The 20,156-nt window shown below is 43.3% G+C and overlaps 1 protein-coding gene across 5 annotated transcripts in view; it reads left to right on the top strand.

The window, feature by feature from the left end:
• Positions 1-1,153: 1,153 nt before the first annotated feature.
• reep1 (receptor accessory protein 1) overlaps positions 1,154-20,156 on the top strand; it is a 38,705-nt gene continuing 19,702 nt past the window's right edge. For 3 of the 5 annotated variants that reach the window (XM_004911283.4, XM_004911281.4, XM_002937279.5), the window contains exons 1-6: positions 1,154-1,549; positions 11,149-11,221; positions 13,511-13,587; positions 14,287-14,407; positions 14,515-14,628; positions 16,303-16,465. In XM_004911283.4, coding sequence (XP_004911340.1) covers positions 1,518-1,549; positions 11,149-11,221; positions 13,511-13,587; positions 14,287-14,407; positions 14,515-14,628; positions 16,303-16,465 — 580 coding nt within the window. In that variant the 5' untranslated portion in view covers positions 1,154-1,517. Of the gene's footprint in view, positions 1,550-11,148; positions 11,222-13,510; positions 13,588-14,286; positions 14,408-14,514; positions 14,629-16,302; positions 16,466-19,567; positions 19,604-20,156 lie in introns of all 5 variants that reach the window. The other 2 variants (XM_031895290.1, XM_004911280.4) reach the window with 1 other exon arrangement.

Genomic DNA, 20,156 nt, shown 5'->3' with positions numbered 1-20,156 from the left:
TTCCCTTTCTGTGCCCCATACCATTCCCTTTCTGTGCCCCATACCATTCCCTTTCTGTGCCCCATACCATTCCCTTCCTGTGCCCCATACCATTCCCTTTCTGTGCCCCATACCATTCCCTTTCTGTGCCCATACCATTCCCTTTCTATGCCCCATGCCATTCACTTTCTGTGCCCATACCATTCCCTTTCTGTGCCCATACCATTCCCTTTCTGTGCCCCATACCATTCCCTTTCTGTGCCCCATACCATTTACTTTCTGTGCCCCATACCATTCCCTTTCTGTGCCCATACCATTCCCTTTCTGTGCCCTATACCATTCCCTTTCGGTGCCCCACACCATTCGCTTTCTATGCCAGAGCGGCACACAGCTAGGGGAGCCTTAATATACTTTGTAAATCCTGTACTGCAAAGTGGGGCTGTACTGCCCAATGAGTAAAACTTCTGACTTGCCATTTATTTTTAGGTGCCTTAATTACAGGCCAAAAAAGCAGAAATGTGCCCACAATGACAGGAGCGGATTCCAGAGGAACCAATGGATTCCCTGTTCCAGCAGAAGCAGAGTCGGCGTTACAGCGGCTCAGATATCTGGGACACTCCCTTTCCCACTTGCAGAATAAAGGGAATGTGCAATACAAAGAAACCATACAGGATTCTCATAGCCACATCCTTGGAAGGAGGGTACCAAGGCCCTTAGTAAAAGTACAAGTTATTGGTAGATACTTTTTATATAAACCTATTAATTTATATTGTAATGCAGTAGCTGTTGGGAGTTGTAACCCTAGGGCAGGACAATGGCGTAGTGGTTAGCCCCGGGAATATCCTGCAGCCCTTTAGTGCAACTCCCAGCATCCTCTGATGGCTGATTTCTATGGCTTATTAGCTTGGGGAAGCAGTTTCCCAGCTATTCTGTTTCTCAGCCCATAGTTATAGCTAAGCTACTAGCCACTGGTTTTGGGCTAGCTGGATACAGATCGGCAACATTGCCTCCCCCCAGCGCTGTATGTACGAGGCACCTTTGCACAGGGTTATCCAGCATCTGTCGCTTGCTCTTAACTGTCAGCCTGAGAAGAGCAGGTTAAAGGGACACCCAGAGCATGCTGCCAATAACCCCACCCCCTGCCTTCTCCCCTCCTTCCAGAATTGGCTCACCAGTGAAGGAGCAGGGCAGCTGCTTATAGATTGGCGATCTCTATTCCCCCCCCAGCACCTAGCTCCTGTAGCTTGTACTGTGCAAGCATTTCTGTGCAAGCAGGAGAAGATTCCACCCCCCCCCCCACCCAGCACCCACCCACTGGGAGAGGCAGGAACAGAACCATGCAGCACTGGCTGTTGTGTCCCTGAGCCAGTAGCGGTGTTATCTCCCCCTGCATACACACACACTCACATTAGCTGACTTGCTAATCTGCCAACCTGAACCACTAATGGCTGAGAGCTGCTCCCATACAACTGACAGATAGAAGAGGAAAGCGACAGAGAGAGACATCGGCATTCCCAGCCTTCAGTCCTACCAGCACCATGGTGTCGTGGCTCATATCCAGGCTGGTTGTGTAAGTGCCTTCTCTTGTTTCATTGTGTGTCTGTGTTTGCACTCACACTGCAGGCAAGGTGATCTGTCAAATGCTAAATATAGCTGTGTGCTGACATTGGGGGGCACTGTATATGCCACCATATAGGTACCGGCATTCACCTATTAATGGCTTATCTTGTCTATATATATATATATATCATATTGTCATATCTGCTGTTATAACCCAGTCTGCCCCCACTTACTGTGTTAATATGTTTGTACTGACCGGCACTCTTTTGTTTTTCATCAATGTAAACATATTGTTTCCCCACCAGGGGGTGCACTCAAATGGCTTTGCCCTCTGATGGCTTCTGCTGCCTTGTTACACATTCTCATATTGCTCTTCCCAGTCCAACAGTAGACAGAATGGGGCTGCTTTATACATATGGAAACTGATATTGCATTTTATGTGTGACAGCTGGGCTGGGGGAAGGTTCTAGAGCAGCGATTGATTATTTATTCTAAGCGCCGATGCTCACAAATGCCTTTGGGGCAGATTTAGGTCAAGGAGCAACTTGAGTATTCACAGGAGCTGTGGAGAAAGGGTGGCTGTTCTGTATGTCAGACCCAGGCAGAGAAATGCATTAGGAATATATCTAGGTACATATTGTGTGGAATAACATGCAATGGAAATAATGGGCTGGGTCTGTCCGGTTGTAAAGGCCCAGGATCCCTTTGTCTGAAATGAGGTGATATATCATATTCTGCCATGTATATCTCTGCCTGCTATACTGTGCATCTCAGTTTCAGTACTTATATACAAGCAAATATTCATTGTAATAATGTACTGTATATATACGATTTGGTACTGAGACGCTGACACATTTTCTTCAAATTGTGCAGGAGAATCTTCTCTTAAAGGGGCCATGTATCTCCTTTTTCAATAGATAGGGTATTGCCAGTGTTTCAATTAATAAATAGCCATGGTTTGTGATATTTTTTGCATTGAATAGGGCAAAAAATAAAAGTACTTCAATTTTCCTATTTTATGGTTCAGAGTGGGAATTGGAAAAAGGGCAGTTAATCGATTTACCCTTCCTAAATAAACTCTTTGTGTAATGAACTCCTTCTTATCTTTAAACTTGAGACACAGGCCACAACAAGAGTAAAGGTCCCCATACAAGTTAAGATTTGCTCGCTTGCTCGCTCGGACCTTCACCCGATATCCCCACCTACGGGTGGGAGATATCGGGGAGCGTGTAGGCTAATTCGATCATTTGGCCCTGGGGCCAAACAATCGAATTATAATGGCGGCAATGGGGCAGTCGGTTTGGGGACCGCATCAACGAGCTGATGCGGTCCCTGATCCAACTGAATCTTTAAGCTCCCATCTTCAGATAACTTTACTGACTGTAAGATTGGCTGATCTGTCAGCAGTCTGACAACTGATCTTCATTATTTATTTTTTATAATCAATTATTTGCCGCCTTCTTCTGACTCTTTCCAGCTTTTAAATGGGGGTCACTGACCCCGGCAGCCAAAAGACTATTGCTCTGTGAGACTACAGTTTTGCTGTTACTGTTACTTTTTATTACTTATTTTCTATCGAGGTCCTCTCCTGTTCATATACCAGTCTCTCATTCAAACCACTCCCCGGTTAATAAGATAATTTGAACCCCAGCAACCACATAACCGCTGGAATTCCAAAGAGAAACACAAATAAAAAATGAAGACCAGTTGCAAATTGTCTCAGAATATAACTCTCTACATTATACTAAAAGTTAACACAAAGGCAAACAACCCCTATAAGTCAGCTGCCTTGAGTAGGATAGATAGATCTCGGAATGCTTGCTGAGGAACAGTCTGTTTCCTTTCCTGGGTTCCATGGATCTAATATTAAATCTAAATGAAGACACACTTCGTAACAAAATGCTTTCACTGATTTCTTTGCCCTCCTAACATTACACAAAGTATAAACAAGATTATTTAAAGGGGAAGTAAAGAGGGCAAATGTTTCTCGAAACCGAGGTGCCCTCTGTTACCTCAGTGCCTCAGGCCTGCAAAGCAGTTTTTACATAGAATTTCCCTTTTATCTGACTTCCAGGACAGCAGCAGGGATGGGGTATTAATTGCTTTACCATAATGCAATATATATATAGTGTTTCAGCTGCCTATTTAGATAATGCACTTTCCCAGTGGTACTTTTAATATAGCAACTCAACCAGCACCAACCCCATATCATCAGTGAGATTAGGATCCAGAGCGGCTTTTGCTTAGTCATTTAATATGATCTGCTGTGAGCCGATGTCTCTGCTTATATTGCTGCCTCTCTCTCACTGTAGCTACTCAATACACTGCTAGAAAATGTGTATTACAGTCACAAAATTCCTTTTTTCCTTCATGCTTTCTCAATTCGGATCTTTTGATAAAGGCCTGATATTGGAATAGAGTTTATTAGTGGTTTAAAAAAACTATAAAACCACAAAAAGCCAAATGCCTCCCTAAATGTTCAGTAAAATAACACCCATATGGCAATAGGTCAATATGGCAATGTATGTGGGGATATTGGCAGTTATTAAGAGTGAGAGCTGCCATAATATCCAAGGCTATTGTGATACTAATATCTACAGTTAGTATTAGTAGTTGTATTTATAGTTTATGTATGTGAGTGTATAGATTGGTAGGTGTGGGTTGTGTGTGCTGGGTTTACTTGGAAGGGTTGAACTTGATGGTCTCTGGTCTTTTTTCAACCCTATGTAACTATAATGATCAACCTAACCAAATATAAACTCCTAAATCCCTATTTCTTTGCTCAGCTTCATTCTGGGTAGTCAGTGCTCAGAATAGAACAATGGCTTCTAATTGTTGTATAAAAGGTTAATATTTAGTATTAAAGAGGTTGAAATTGAAATCTCTGTAGAAAAGTTTTCCACTGGCTACACTGGAACAACTAAATTGAACTTTCTGTCTCTGTGGTTAAACTTTCCAGCTCTTTGTACAGCAAACAAAATGACTGCCAAGGCTTGAGAGGGGCTCTGTTTATCAGCTATGCCCATAATAACTCCTCCTGTTTGCGGCCTGCTTGGAAAAGCAGAATTGTTTAAAGGCATACTGTTGTCTGTGTAAGAAATGATTACCTTTATTGGAAAACATTGTGTAATACTTTATAAAGTAGTGTGAAAGGTTTAGCCTTATTTGGAAGGTTCCTTTACTGCACTGCTGCTAGGCGAGGTCTGTGACTGGTTTAGGTATGAGAGAGGAAGACATAAGGGAGATTAGCTAAGGCAGGGCAAACAAAACCACTGAACTTATAAAATGCATAAATATTGGAAGTACAAATATTGAATGTAACTGAAATGAACATGGCCCCTTGTGTAATAAATTTTTATTGGGATTATTACAAAAGAAGTGGGTAACCATATTATTGCTGTATTTATACATATAATATAGCAGCCCTCTCTGGTGTTTGGATATCAGAGACCTAAGCATGTATTTGGCTCAGTGGACTATAGTTAGGGCTAGGATTGCATATTAATTTCCATTGATTTTACCTCTTGCACTGATACAAATATAAACCTACGTGACGTTGGATATGCAGACTCGCGGCTGCTTGACCACGCCCCCTTCTGTGATGTCATATCAGGGCGGGTGTGAGTCTATAAATTCGGAGACGTGCTGGGTTAGGGTTGGGTGCTGGTGGTGGGGCAGCGGGTAGTATCTGCCGTACTGCATATATCATTTCCTAGCTGCGTTAAGGTGGCCACACACGTTAATTTCCACCTAAGGTGGGCGATATTGGGCTAGTTTCATAGTTTGGCCTTAGGGGCAAATGATCAAATTAAAATGACAGGTATAGGGGCCGTCAACGAGCTGATGCGGCCCCAGATCTGATGGGAAAATCAACCTGCCTGATTTGCAGCCAGATATTGATTGGGGGTCCTGTCGGGGTGCCCTGTACATGGGCAGATAAGCTGCCACATTGGTCTAAAGGACTTGAATCAGCATTTTAAATCTGCCCATGTATGGCTACCATTACAGTCTATGGGGTGTCATGGGCAAATGTTGGACTTTAAAGGGAGCTTGAAACCATTCAATGCAAAAACTATTGACCAAAAGGGAGCAAAGGTATGTGCCTCAGCTAATAAGGGGGAATAAATGCCTGTCAGTTCATACAGAGACACAATAGGTTCAACCCTCTGCAGCTCACAGTACTGTATCCACAGGGTGAGAGCAGAGTTGCAGCTATGTTAGTAAATATTAGCTAGAAGCACTGAGCAGTTGTTTGATTGCCAAGTGTGCTACTGGCCAATTTCCCATGACTACTTTCTTCAGCTTCTGTAAGGGCTGTGGCACATTGTGCCCAGAGCTGCTCCCCATTAGTTTCCAGGGCAGTTGGCCGGACTAATGTTTATGATTTATCATCCAACTGGGCACATTGAACACTTGAGACTAAAGTATATCTTCAATAGTCAGAAAGTCAGTGGATATATGAGTCCCGGTGGCAATTAGACTGGAATCCAAGTCTGAGCAAGGCCTGCAGGTTGGTGTGGGACTGAAACCCCCACATCTCCATTTGCCTCTCACCATTCTAATTAAATCCCCTTTAACTGAACCAATCAAATCACAGCTATAAGAAGTGCTGTGTGGCAATGGCGCATAGGGAACAGTTGCAGCCAGTGAAATCTAATTCTTCCCCACTGGCTGAGGATTTCACATGCAGCAGATGATTGGATTTACGCCTCGCAGGATGCTTCACCTCCTTTGCCCTGTCTGCACAAAGCACTTTATCAGAACGACTTGTCCAAGGATCTCGGGTGCTTTTCTTACCCACAGTGCCCTTTTCATAAAGGCAGATCACAGGCATTTTCTGTATGGACTGTTATTTATATTGTTTATCTCCTGCTTTACTGTACAGCTGCAAAATGTGCTCTGGCTTGTATATAGGCTGCAGTGATAACATCGGATTCTGTAGCTGCGTCTCATTTACAAAGATCCATGCTGTATAAATGTATCTAGACTAGGCCAACGTGAGACCTACAGGGTTTGTATGAACCTTGAATGATGAGCACTTAAGTCCAACCACAGCTGGCACTTACCAGTAATATAAGAACAACCAGCATATTTTAAACCTACAGGCCCTGCTTCCAGGGTCGCCACCTGGCTAAAATATTACCAGCCTGACCAGTGAAAATGATGCTTGGAGTCAATGTGAGTCTATAAAGGGTGAAACCCTTAGCCAGGCCGAAGGCTAAAGTGGAACTAAACTGGGTGAAGCTGGAACATAGGTGGCCCAGGGTTTCATAGCAGAGAAATAAACCAGGTAGTTACATCCCTGTAGATTATAAGCTCTTGCGAGCAGGGCCCTCTGATCCTATTGTTGCTCTCTATACCCTTGTTTGTTAAACTTTTTAAGATCCCTGTTTAAATTTATTGTGAAGCGCTGCATAATTTGTTGGCACTAGGGATGTTTGTTTTTAGATAGCGCATTTTACCTGCTGGTTGGTTGAAAGTGGTTAACAGAGCTGAAGCACAATTAGCACGTGTCACTGCATTGCCTGTATCCCCTTAATGCCTGGCGATGTGGGGTTAGAAGCAGTAAGTACAGACACAGGTAGGTCAATAGAGAGGGGGAATTCAGTTTTTTTTTGCTGCATTGCATTAATAAATTGGCAGGCTGAAGTGAAATGATCTAAAATCAATTTATTGAGTGTCCATGTGACACATTAAAATAGGATTTTGTGAAACTGCCTTGGGTAGAACGTAGGGCGTTGCCCTAAGTACTGCGTTATCCTGGTGCCTTACTAACCTGGGTACCTAGCGTGATAATAGACTTATTTCTGCCACCCTGTATCTGTTAGAAAAGGACAAGGAACCTTAATCACGGTCACAAAGGTAAGGGGACGCCAGGCTAGGAAGGCCAGCGCAGCCCTGCACTGCTGATTCTGACTCTTGCCTTCTGTAAAGAAGCATACAAGGCATTATGGGAATTCCCTTTAGTTTTTAACCTATGTAAAACTATCATCCTTAGCAGTACAGCGATGGTTAAAAACCAGAATGTTATGCTGCAGACAGTTCATTTCCAACTGAATAATTTGTTACTAGGCAGAAATGGTAATAAATTCAGCTCCCAGTCTCCGCTCTCTTCCATTTGTGGCATCGGGAGGAAATGTTGTGATTACTGTAATGAGAAAGAAGCCACGTGCCCCCCCCTGTCGGTTAATAGAATGCCAGTAAATGAATACACCCCACATTTCGGGCATATTCTTCCAGTAATGGTGAGTCACATAGAGTAATCCGTAGAACACATATTCATTTATTTTATTACTGCCCATGGCACCATGAGAACAATAAGCCCAGGCCATGTCTGCAGCAAGTTTGGGTCCATACACAGTGAATCAGGCCTCAGTGAGCTCATCTTGCCTATGAATAAACATGTGCTGGCTTTACTGTCAGATAAATAATGAAATGCTTTGCCGTGAGCATGAACAAAAGCAATACGGATAGGATGAAGCTGCTGCACAGCAAGGGCAGATAGAGAAGAGGCAGTGACAGTGAGAAAGCTCAGTAAATGTCTCTCATATTACAATCTATTGTATTGCATTGCTACTTCATGTGATGGAAAGTAGGAGCTTTCTCCAGCTTGTGCTACTGGTGGAATGTTCAAGCTGTTTAGTAATCCCTGCTACTGGAAAGTGACAGCCATAGATCTAAAGCTGCCATAGTGTTGGACTTGGCCTCCTTGGCCAGACCTGGACTGGCAATCTGTGGGTTCAGGCAAATGCCAGAGGGGCTGCTGTAAGATGCCACAGACAGTCACTATTTATTGGGCTGCTGGGGCGCTGTTTGGGCCTCTGGGTACTTGAAATGCCAGGGCCTATTTTGACTCCCAGTCTAGACTTGTCCTAGGTCCAATAGACATCATCACCATAGTGGGCAGTGCTGGTAAAAAAGTACCCGAGTTTAAACCAGGTGGAGAAGGCGCTGGTTGGGAAGTTCCTGCCCTGTTCTTCACTATTTAAAAGCTTCCTCTGTGCCATCACTGGTAACTAGAGTGGGTGCCACTACACCCAGATTCATTTGCCATGGCATCTGGGGGCGGCAGCAGCACATTAGGCAGTGATATGGTAGCAGTTGGCAGGTAGTTCTTAGGGGAAGGCAGATGTCTAGTTTCACTGGGTGCCATTATTGCACAGTTTTTCAACATAAAGGAAAGTTGTAAGTAGTAATGGATAATGCACCCTGGTGCTTTTCTGTGCCAAACAGCATGAAGTGTTCTATTACAGGTGTTGGTTGACTGTATAGAACGCTTGAGAGATCCTTAAAAGGGGTTTAATCTTTTTTGTAATATGATTCACCTAGGAACAAATAAACCTACTGAAAGCATGAAATGACCTTAGTACAATTGTTTTGCTATCAACATGGATTTACTCTGAGCCAGGTAATACCAATAACAGGGCACGGGTTTATGAAAAACAGCAATCTGGGCAAGAAGGAATAACAATGCATTACACTGACATTGGCATTGCCAGTTTGCTCAGTGTGTTCCCAGTATTCTGTGAAGAATGCAGAAAGTATCCCAAAGCTCAGGATAAATGTAGCAGTCTGTTCACTTTGCTTTAATCCCGCATCCTCTGTGATATCTCATGGGCTGGCACCTCCCTTACTTTGCCTGGCACACAATGATTTCACACTGTATCTCACAGCATATGTTACGGAGTTGATGTGGGAGATGCAGATCAAAGAAAAGAGATGAAAGAATGAGGGGAAAATGCAGTAGGAGGTTGTTTTTTTATGCAGTTCCAACTCCCTAATTGCCATCAGTCTGGGAGGCACCAATAACAAACTATTGTGATCTCGCTTTAATGTCACATTAATATCTCTCCACTATTCCTTTGTCTGCTGCCCTGCAGGCACTCTCCTCTTTGCCTCCCCATTAAGAAAGGTCTCTCCAGGCCGACCAGGGCCCAGTTTAGAGCATGAGTAAGGTTATTTGTCAACTTCATTGGCTTACACTTCCCTGGAACACAATGGTTGGTGCTAATGGTTGCCCAATGTGTGGGATGGGATGGTAAAAATGGCCTACATTCTGTGTATGTTATGGATAACTGGGAATGTATGGAGATGGTGTGATACTAGAGTGACCCTGGCACATCTCTGCACTTAGTACTGGCAGGGCCCTGGAGAAGATTGTTCAGGCTCATTCTAACAGTATCTTTTCTGTGTGGCTCTTAATGGAAATTATCGTTGTTTTGCTGAGACATAAACTGCAAAATGCTGGATAACAACAAGCTTGCCACAACTGCCAGCTTATGCGGAGATGTGGGGTTTGATATAGTATCATCAATAAACCAAACGTAACCACTGCACATTAATGAGCCTGCTGCCCACAATGCATCTCTGACTCTTCTAACAACTCCTCCTGCAAAATATATTCCAAACCTCCCCCCCTCTGGGGCAAGACATATTTATTGTGGCATAACTGGCTACACCTTCCATATATAATAGGTCTAATGGTCATGATGCAGCTGGGTATTAAATCAGTAACTGGTTCATATCCTTAATGTTGGATAACATTTACGAAATGACTGCATTAATTAGGTTTATATTAAAGGTAACATACCGTATATATTCGAGTATAAGCCGAGTTTTCCAGCACACAAAATGTGCTTAAAAAGGAACCCTCAGCTTATACTCGAGGCAAGTACGAAAGGGAGCCCGTATTCCCTCTCTACAGCCATCGGGCGCGTCCAGAGCATTCCTGTTGTATTATCCCACTCGAACCCCACCCCCCATGCAAAGGCAGCCCGTATTCCCTCTCTACAGGCATCAGGCGCGTACCGGGCATTCGGCGCGCACGCACGAGTGTCACGCCGCACACGTGTGTGCGCGCGGCGAATGCCCGGTACGCGCCCGATGTCTGTCGAGAGGTAATACGGACTGCCTTTGCATGGGGGGTGGGGTTCGAGTGGGATAATAATAATATGGCACAACAGCTATATTAATCTCTGTTACTTAAAAGCACCAAAACATTTCCCAGGCAGTTCTCTGGTAACTACAAGAGGAAGTGCTTGAGTAACATTTAACATGTAATCACGTCACCCATAAACATTTACTGGCGTAAGAATAGAAAGAGTTGTGGTGGCACGCGGAAATCAAAACACCTTAAGTACCATATCCCTAAAGGAGTGTGCAGACCAAGAAATGATTATGTTTATACAACCCAGATAGACTGTTTTGGTTTTGTGTGTGATTGTGCTTGTGGTACAGACAGCAGCCATTGCAGGAGCCGGGATATCACTGTATTGCTACATTCAAACCATCTAAATGATAACATTTAGATGGTTGGCCGGTTAGACAAGTAATCCGGCGCTGCCCTTACTACTTTGCCCTTACTACTCGGACACAAGCTAGTGTGCAGGTGTGTTAAAAGAAATGGATGCCTAGGCTTATACTCGAGTCAATAAGTTTTTCCAGTTTTCTTAGGTAAAACTAGGTACCTCGGCTTATATTCAGATCGGCTTATACTCGAGTATATACGGTATTCCCCAAAATAATTGTCCCACAGTAAGTGCGTATAGTATACATATGATATATTTTATCCCACTGAAATCAACTTTGATTATTTTGCTTTTTTTCCAGGCTGATATTCGGTACTCTGTATCCCGCCTATTTTTCTTACAAGGCTGTGAAGTCAAAGGATATTAAAGAATATGTAAGTAGTTTATTTCTTTATTTTCCTCGACACGGATATCTAGAGCTTTCCACCTGGAGGCCCGTGGGTTGGATGTGGCCCTCCAAATGATTTTAATGGCCCCCAGTCTGCTTTAAAGCTCCATAGACTTCATTGTACGGCTTCATCATTTTACTATAATATAGACCCTCTGTATGAGAATTAATTGGCCCCCTATACGTTAGAAAGCACTGAAGAGGAACCCTAGCAGTTGGGAAAGGTCAGAGAGGTTCCTATTAATGGAAGAACCTTGCCTTTGAGAGTCTGGAACCTCCATGGGACAGTGGCCTACCGAGATCATCAATTCCTCAATCATTATTATACAAATAATTATACAAATTTGTAATTAGGGATGCACTAAATCCCAGATTCAGTTTGGGATTCGGGCCGAATCCAGCCTTTTTTTTTTTTTTGAAGGATTCAGTTTCGGCTGAAGATAATGATTCTGCAGAATTCATTATGGGGGGTTCGGCGAGACCCTAAAAAGTGGGTTCTGTGCATCCCTATTTGTAATGGGAAGCTTTCTTGAGGGTTAGTTTCATGCTACTGATGACATGGAGCTGATAATCCGCTTTTTTCTGACTGTTTCTATTCCTGTGCCAGGACTTGCAAGGCCCTATGCCCAGACTGGGTAAGGCTGGTGGGCAAATATACTTTGTATGCATAGTATTACATGCCCTTTAATGGATATCACTTGCTCATCCCTATTAACCTAACAACTAGGCAGTGATTTGAAAGAGAAACTGGAATATCAATAGAGGAGGCCATACATAGAAAGATAAGTAACCAAAAATAACAATGACAATAAAACTGGAACCTCACAGAGCAGCTTTTTTGGCTGCAGGGGTCAGTGACCCCCATTTGAACGCTGGAAGAAGGCAATTAAGGAATAATTCAAATAAACTGAAAAGTTGCTAAGAATAGGCTATTCTATAACATACTAAAAGTTAACCTAAAGGTGAAGCACCCCTTTAAGTGATGGGGAGAGCAATTAAGCAGAATCCCAGTGTGAAGATTAAATCACAAGAGTTCTATATATAAGTTATATACATGACGGCAATAACCCAAGCCAGACAGGCCCACAGGCAGCTCCATGGATGCAGAAGACCTGTGACATGTTTAGACGGATCATGTTCATGGCTGGGGGCTACTAGTTTGACTTATCATTAGTTTGAAGCTGCTGATTATTCAGAGAGTCCATCTCTCAGCAGATGTGCAGCTCGGTTTCTCATGGATACATTTGCCTGGCCTTAGGGAACATAGAGACGAGACCTGCCTCTGGCACAGACGCCATTAATAACGCCAATATGTATTTTTCTTTCTAAAAGTGTGTTTACTTGTATGAGTGCAGACACCTGGATGTGCAGATAGAAAGCAAAATACATTTTATATAATGTGCTTGTTAATGTAGTCTGGGGAGGATTATTATTATTTCATCTTCCTTTTGGCTATCATGGTTGTTGCTGTTATAAAATGTGTCTGTGTATTGACTAATGGCCACATTAACACTTCATAACATTTTTGGGGTAATGTATTAAAAGGTATCAAGTTTGGCCAGGAGCAGTAACCCCTAGTAACCAATCAACAGGTAGCATTTTATGGTCACCTGTTTAAAAGCAAACATCTTATAGGTAGGAGCAAACTTAGGGCCTTTGATTATGTACAGGGTTTGTAGCTGGTATTATTATTATTATTATTAGAGTTAGAATTATGTAACTTTTTGTTCAGCAGCTCACCAGTTTGGGATTGACATTAGATGGGGTCTCTCTTACTAGCCACCAGGCAGTAGTTTGAAAGCCAGTCTGAATAATGAATATTGTATGGCACCCCCAGTGGGCCTACCCGACCGTCATCTGGCCTGAAATTGTGCAGATCTCAACCAGGCAGGTTTGATTTTCCTGTTGGATCATTGAGCCAATATGGTCCTTGGTCCAACAGCCCATATATACAGCCATGTAGCCATTTTAATTTGATTGTTTGGCCCTAGGCCCAAAGATCGAATTAGCCCAATATCACCCACTGTAGGTGGGCATATCGGGATACCATTGCACCACCACCTTTATTCAGGGGTGCACAATAAAGCCAGAGGGGTTGATATCACATTTAATACTTCCCAGGAAGACTAATGTGGAGGATTAAACCACATGGTTGCAATCTTTTTGCTTTCTGGATTGTGCCGAAAAGTTCTTGTTCCCCAAAATTGTTTTTATGTTTGGCAGTAAGAGTAGTATCTCAGCCAGGTCAGTACGTGTTCTCTCATTCTCTTCCTAGGTGAAATGGATGATGTACTGGATCATATTTGCACTTTTTATGACCGTAGAAACTTTCACAGACCTTTTCCTCTGTTGGTAAGTGATGTACCCAGATACTGAACCTGACCAACAGGACTGCCAACTGCTTTTATATTAATTCCTAACTTCCATTTGCACTTTTTCCATCTTCTTATTTGTTCTTTTTTTCTTCTTCCTTTCTCCCCTTATTTTTTATGGTTTCTTCAACTATCATTCTTATTTGCCCTGCCCAGGGTCGGACTGGGATGCCGGGACACCGGGAATAATCCCGGTGGGCCCTGGCCCTAGTGGGTCCCAGCCCTTTGCTGGCGCTCCTCCTGCCCGACCGCTCCCCCCTTTACGTGCTAAATTTAAGTGCTCGGGGGAGGACGTCGGGTGGGGGGCTCTGCAAGGGGGCTTAGGGGAGCGGCAGGGGCACCTGCAGGGCCCCTGGCACGGGAGCCTCGGTGGGCCCTTCACCCCCCAGTCCGACCCTGTATTTGCCCACTGTCTGGCTGTAAATACCAAGGTTTGTTGTGCTCCACAGCGGAGGACTTGGCAGTTGTGATAAACAACCTCAGTTTGTCTTAATTTTTAATTACAGGTTTTTAAATTTGCCTCACTTCAATGAGTAATTTATAAACCCATTTGATTGCTGGGGTCAGCGACCCTGCTAACGAGAAAGCAGTCTGCCCATCTTTCCTATTTATCCTGCATAAGAAAGTTTCTTGTCAGTAATATAACTATGCCAGACTTCTGTACCTCATATAATTGCAGGTTTCCATTCTATTATGAGCTTAAGATAGCCTTTGTAGCTTGGTTGCTGTCGCCGTACACAAAGGGGTCCAGCCTCCTCTATCGGAAGTTTGTTCATCCGACGCTGTCATCTAAAGAAAAGGTGAGTTTGTAGAGAATGTGTCAGACCCAGGAACTTGGTTCCTTCGGTGTATTTGCCTGCAGAACAGGATCCACTTTATATTTATTGGCTTTATCTCTCCACTCTAGGAAATCGACGAGTGTCTGTTGCAGGCCAAAGATCGCAGCTACGATGCGCTGGTTCATTTCGGCAAGCGGGGTCTCAATGTGGCTGCCAGTGCTGCAGTAACGGCTGCTGCCAAGGTAAGGCCTCCCCAGGAGCTTTGTACACAGGCCTTTATATAAACACAAATAATATTAGGGATGCAGTGAATCCACTATTTGGGGGTTCGGGCAAACCCCGAATCCTTCGTAAAAGATTCATCGGAATACAGAACTGACTCCAAAACCTAATTGGTATATGCATATTTGGCTATGGAAGCGTTAAAGAGAACCGTGCGCAAGGCGTGGCTAAAAAATGTCAACTTCTGTGTTTATATGATGAAAAGTCATGTGATTTTAAGGGTTCGGTTCAGGCAGACACGTGAATTTGCCGGAATCCAAATCCTGCTGAAAAAGGACAAATCTTGGATTTAGTGCATCCCTAAATAATATGTATCATTTCAGATACCTCATGTCTATAACAGAGTGTTCTCAGAGCAGACATTGGGACACATGGACTAAATGAAAAAAAAAAATATCCTTTTGGTATGAAGGCACTTGTCATGTTTGGGATATTTGCCCAGTGTATTGGGAACTGTTAGCTGTCTTGTACAACAGAAGCTTGTGAGCAGATTGCTGCCAGACAGCTGTCCTGGCCATGAAATTATATACACAATATCCAAAACTTTGAATTGTGGTCATACTATATAGGCAACATTAACCCTTGTATTGCCTAGATACACCAAGTACTATCCCTTTATCTGCTTGATAGGAATCATGCTGTGTTCCCCAAGCACTAAATTACGGTACCTTCCAGCAAAAAGAAATAAATGACAACATAAAGGGATTGTAAACCCTGCTGCATTTCACTGCTCAGCCAAACTTTACTCAATTGTTGCTGGAATACAATGAAACTTTTTCAATACTTTTTACTATGGGAGCACCATTGCGTGACCGCCTTATATCCAATCAGAGCTTGATTCACTTTAGCAGGAACTGGGGCAAGGTACAGTGACATTTAGAAAAACAGAGAGGTGTAAAGGGGTATATATGTTGTTATCTCTAGGGGAATAAAGGTTGTACACGTATGTGCCTGTAGTTGCACGTAGTGTGTGTAAATAAGCCCTATAAAGTTTGCACCCAGTATAGTAAGCTATAACATCTGCATGGGCCTAGGCAACAGCTTTATATGTATGTTTTATCTATATAGAAAGAAAGAAAATGAAGGAAAATTGAGAAATGAACACAAAATTGCAGCTGAACACAAACATGTGACTTCAGAAAAATGTGCTGTTCTAGATATCTCTGCTGTGTCATCTGTCATTTTTATTCCTCAGCCCTCGTGTGTGTGTGTTCTAGAAACCCTGTCAGCTTTGAGTTACGGGAAAATTCATAAGGAAAGGAAGCCTACAAGACGCTAGACTCTGTAAATTATTCATATCTCTCATCTCTGGACGCTGCTTTAGTTTTAATAATAAAAAAGAAAGTCATGGGGGTAAAGGGATTTGGTATCCGATGAGACAGAAGGTTCTGTATTTTGTGCAGATTCACTATATGTCAGGTTTGGGGGCCATGATACGATTCTGCTGTGTGTCATTACCTTCTAGATATATGGCTGCTGATGTTCCAGCACCTGTTATACCTTAAAAACACTTTATCCAGGGACTGGCAGAAGCCATCTCTGGAGAGCAGAAGCTTGGACTTCAAATGCAAATATCTAAAAGGAAATTACTTGCCTCCTAACGGCTAAAGGAAAACTTTGTTTTTCCCTTCCAGGGGCAAGGTGCTCTCTCAGAAAGACTCAGGAGCTTCAGTATGCAGGATCTCTCATCAATTCGTGGGGACGCCCCTCCTCAGTCTGCAGCCCCTGTACGGACAACTAGTAAAACAGCTAAGCCAAAGCTTTCCAGGAGCGTAACACAACCCCCCGAACCTTCAGGTTGGTGCTGTAGTGATATGACTTTGTTTAGTCTTGTCCCCATCATCACTTTTATACCCATCTTTTGGTTTTTAGGGGTTTTGTGTCAAATATATTTATTGCATTTCATAGTTGCACAAAGCCATAAAGTATATTCATATTGGCTATAGATCTAGGGCAAAGATTTTGCAGGTTATGGAGTTTAAACGATTCTGGGGTACAGTTCTTACTACTGTGCCCAACCTGACAAGGAAGGCCTTTAGTCTCCTCTACCATTTTCCAGTTCTTTCTAGGAAAGCTGAATATTATAGATCCAGGGTCGGACTGGGCCGCCGGGACACCGGGAAAAATCCCGGTGGGCCCAGGCTCTAGTTGGCCCCAGCGGCCCAGACCCATCCCTTACCTGCACTCCCCCTGCCCGATCACTCCCCCCTGATGCATTACATTTACGCGCTCAGGGGAGGACGTCGGGTGGGGGGCCCTGCGAGGGGGGTTAGGGGGGCCCCTACGGGGGGGGGCATAACTGGTGGTTCTCAGCAATTTATTTTATTTTTCTTTTAGTTTAACCGGAACAATATACACACATATAGAAATCATGCAAGGCCAGTTATTACCCCATACTGGAATATGAAAGGCCAAGTAGTGTAGAGGGAACAGGCACAGAAGAAGCCTAGTTCCTAGTCACAGCTTGGGAATGAATACCCATGCTACACCCAGGGCTACCATCCGGGGGAGAGAGGGGGTACTGGTGTGCTGGGCCCTGTAAATTTTGCAGGGCTGGAACAAACTCCACTGACCCCCAATGAATTAAAAACTTAAGGTAAATTCCACTGCCCCCAATGAACTGACTGACGTATTAGCACATTAACTAAACTGCTTATTATAGAGTAACGTCAGCTGTTTATATTGGGATCTATTTCCTGGATTATATGAGCATCGCCCATGTTAACCTTTCAGCTGGGGAACGTCTGGTTTTTGGGCCCCACAGCAACACCACTGGCCCATATACTAAGCAATCTAAATCACTTATACAACTTACTTATGAACTCCACTCCCCCCAATTTAAAGACTGACTTATTAATACATTTTTTAACTTTTTATGAACTACTACTGACTAGTTATTGGGCCCCTAATTTTATGTTGTTTACTCACATAACTTCTATCAACCAATGACAGCGCAGAGCAGGGGCAGGAAGGAGTGTAGGGTTTAAACTTAGGGACTGTTAATTAGCTCGGTCATTAAAAAAACTCTTTATATGAATTGCTTATTATAGAGTAACATCAACACCAACATTTAAGTACTGCCTATTGTGGGCCATATAAATAACTGATGGCTACACTCAGTGTTGGACTGGGCCGCTGGGGTACCGGGAAAAATCCCAGTGGGCCCCGGCGGCCCAGATCCGATCCCCCCCAGGGCGCTCCCGCGATCCGCCAGATCGGAAGGTGTTGGGGGCCTCTGCGGGGGGAGGGCAGGTGAAGGCAGCGGGGGCCATTGGAGGGTGCAGGGGCCCCTGAGGCAGAAGCCCCGGTGGGCCCTGCACCCCCCAGTCTGACCCTGGCTACACTCCCCTGCTTTTTGTTACTGGGTATCTAGAGCGGGGCCATATTGGGGTGTGTGGGTGGTGCAGTTTCAGGAGGTGGGAGCTTTGCAGGGATCTTATAATATATATATATCACTTTCCTTTTCCTTAATTCTTTCTCAGTATTACAAATCTCTCACTAACCCAGGAGTTTAATCCCACTACATAGAAGATATGTCCCCAATGATAATGTTTCTTTAATATGTGTTCTACATATGCACCTGAAATACAATTTACATTAAAGCTACAAGAATACTGGAGGCAGGGTTACTATCATATTGCACTCAGACATTATCATGCATAATTGATATAAAGAGCTTAAATCTGTGTAAGTACAGTTTCCCAGCAATACTGCCCGAGGGACTGGGGCTTTGTACAATACACAGCTGGCTGCTGCATATCCTCATATCCAGATATAAACCAGAAGCCATCATTAAACGGACATTTATACTGCCATATAAATGATATGCTTCTGAAATCAGTTGTTGTAATCCTTAGTACTGGCCCCAGAGCATGGCAGAACCCAAACACAACGTAAGCTTAAGGAAAAAAGAATTTCAAGCAACTTTGCAATATACATCAGTTAAAAAATATGCAGCTTTTTCATGATTTTTAATGTAATAATATGGTTTGGAACAGTTCCCTAAGCCCCGCCCCCTGTTCCCCTGCTGATCTGGCTGACTACTTAATGACTCAAATAAAATGTAACAGTAGTCGCCTGTCCCACAGCCTGCCTTTAGCCTGCATCCTCCCAATCCCACAATTCCCTACACAGGTGATGTCAATAAGGAAAGGGATATCACAGTGCATGCCGACTGTGTTCTGAACTGGATATATACCATTCACACACTATTTAAGACAAGTATTGTCTACTTTTTTCATAGAGGGTTAATAAAAAAGCTTTGGGGATATTTGAGTTAAAGAACTATAATAAATGAGCATAAGTTTGGCCTGGAACAAGTGTATAAACAGAAATGTCATTCAGCCAGAGGCATTATTGGCTGCATACCCCAAGCATTACAGGGTACTAGTGAAAAGTGCTCTATCCCCAATACAGGTATGGGATCTGTTATGCGGAAAATGCATTATCCAGAAATCTCTGAATTATGGTAAGGCTATCTCCTATAGACTCTATTTTAATCAAATAATATTTTTTTTTTAATTATTTCCTTTTCCCTTTTATTATTATTATTATAACAATAATAATATTTATATATATATATATGATTAACCCTTATTGGAGGCAAATTGGTCCTATTGGGGTTATTTAGTGTTTTAATGGATTTTTGGTAGACTTATGGTATAGAGATCCAAATTACAAAAAAAAAACCCTTATCTGGATAACCCCAGGTCTCAAGCTTTCTGGATAACAGGTCCCATACCTGTATAAGCATATGCCCATTCAAGGTGCAACCAAACACAGTGAAGCTTAAGTGCATTTTCCATTAGTTTGTATGTAGCCATAATGTATGTATATTAATTATTGTATTAATGGAGTGCACAGGGGCAATACAGTCACTGACACCGGCCCTTTTTACAGTATGTACTTGCTGCTCTGTTGGCAAAATCCTCAGAGGTGAGTGGAATGAAATTCTCAGCCGCATCCGCCCTAACAGTTTGGCCTGTGCACTTAACACTGTGTGGTGGTGACTGAGAGATGAACTAAACAGTGGCCCCTTATCCCACAGGCGCAGCAGGGTTACCCCAAAGCAGGGCTCTCAGGTTGCCTTAAAATAAACACGTAGAAGTATTTCTGGGCCATGGAATAAATGGCCACTATTCCTAAGGAAAGTTATGAGAATATGGAGCTTGTAGTTCCCAACCCTGAGAATCTACACTGCAAATGATGCTACCGACCCATAACACCAAAAAGTTATCATTATTCAATGAAATTCAAATTTAATGCTTTGGCAGTGTATTACCCCCAGGCTGCTACTGAGTGCTGCCTGCAGAATCTGTTAGCAGAGCTGAGAGGCAGAAGGGGCACCCCATTTCTTCTTGATTGGTGTATGTGCATGTACCACTTGGGTTGGAGTGAGGGTGGGCAAGATGGCATGGCTACGGCAGTGCTGGGTATGAATCTGGCTCTGCTTGTGTGGTGATTCATGCAGTTATTTTAGCTGCAGCTT

Source organism: Xenopus tropicalis, chromosome 1 (assembly GCF_000004195.4).
Source record: "Xenopus tropicalis strain Nigerian chromosome 1, UCB_Xtro_10.0, whole genome shotgun sequence".
NCBI classification, from domain to species: domain Eukaryota; kingdom Metazoa; phylum Chordata; class Amphibia; order Anura; family Pipidae; genus Xenopus; species Xenopus tropicalis.
Note: the sequence above shows the minus strand (reverse complement) of the source record. Positions and strands in the feature narration are given on the sequence as shown.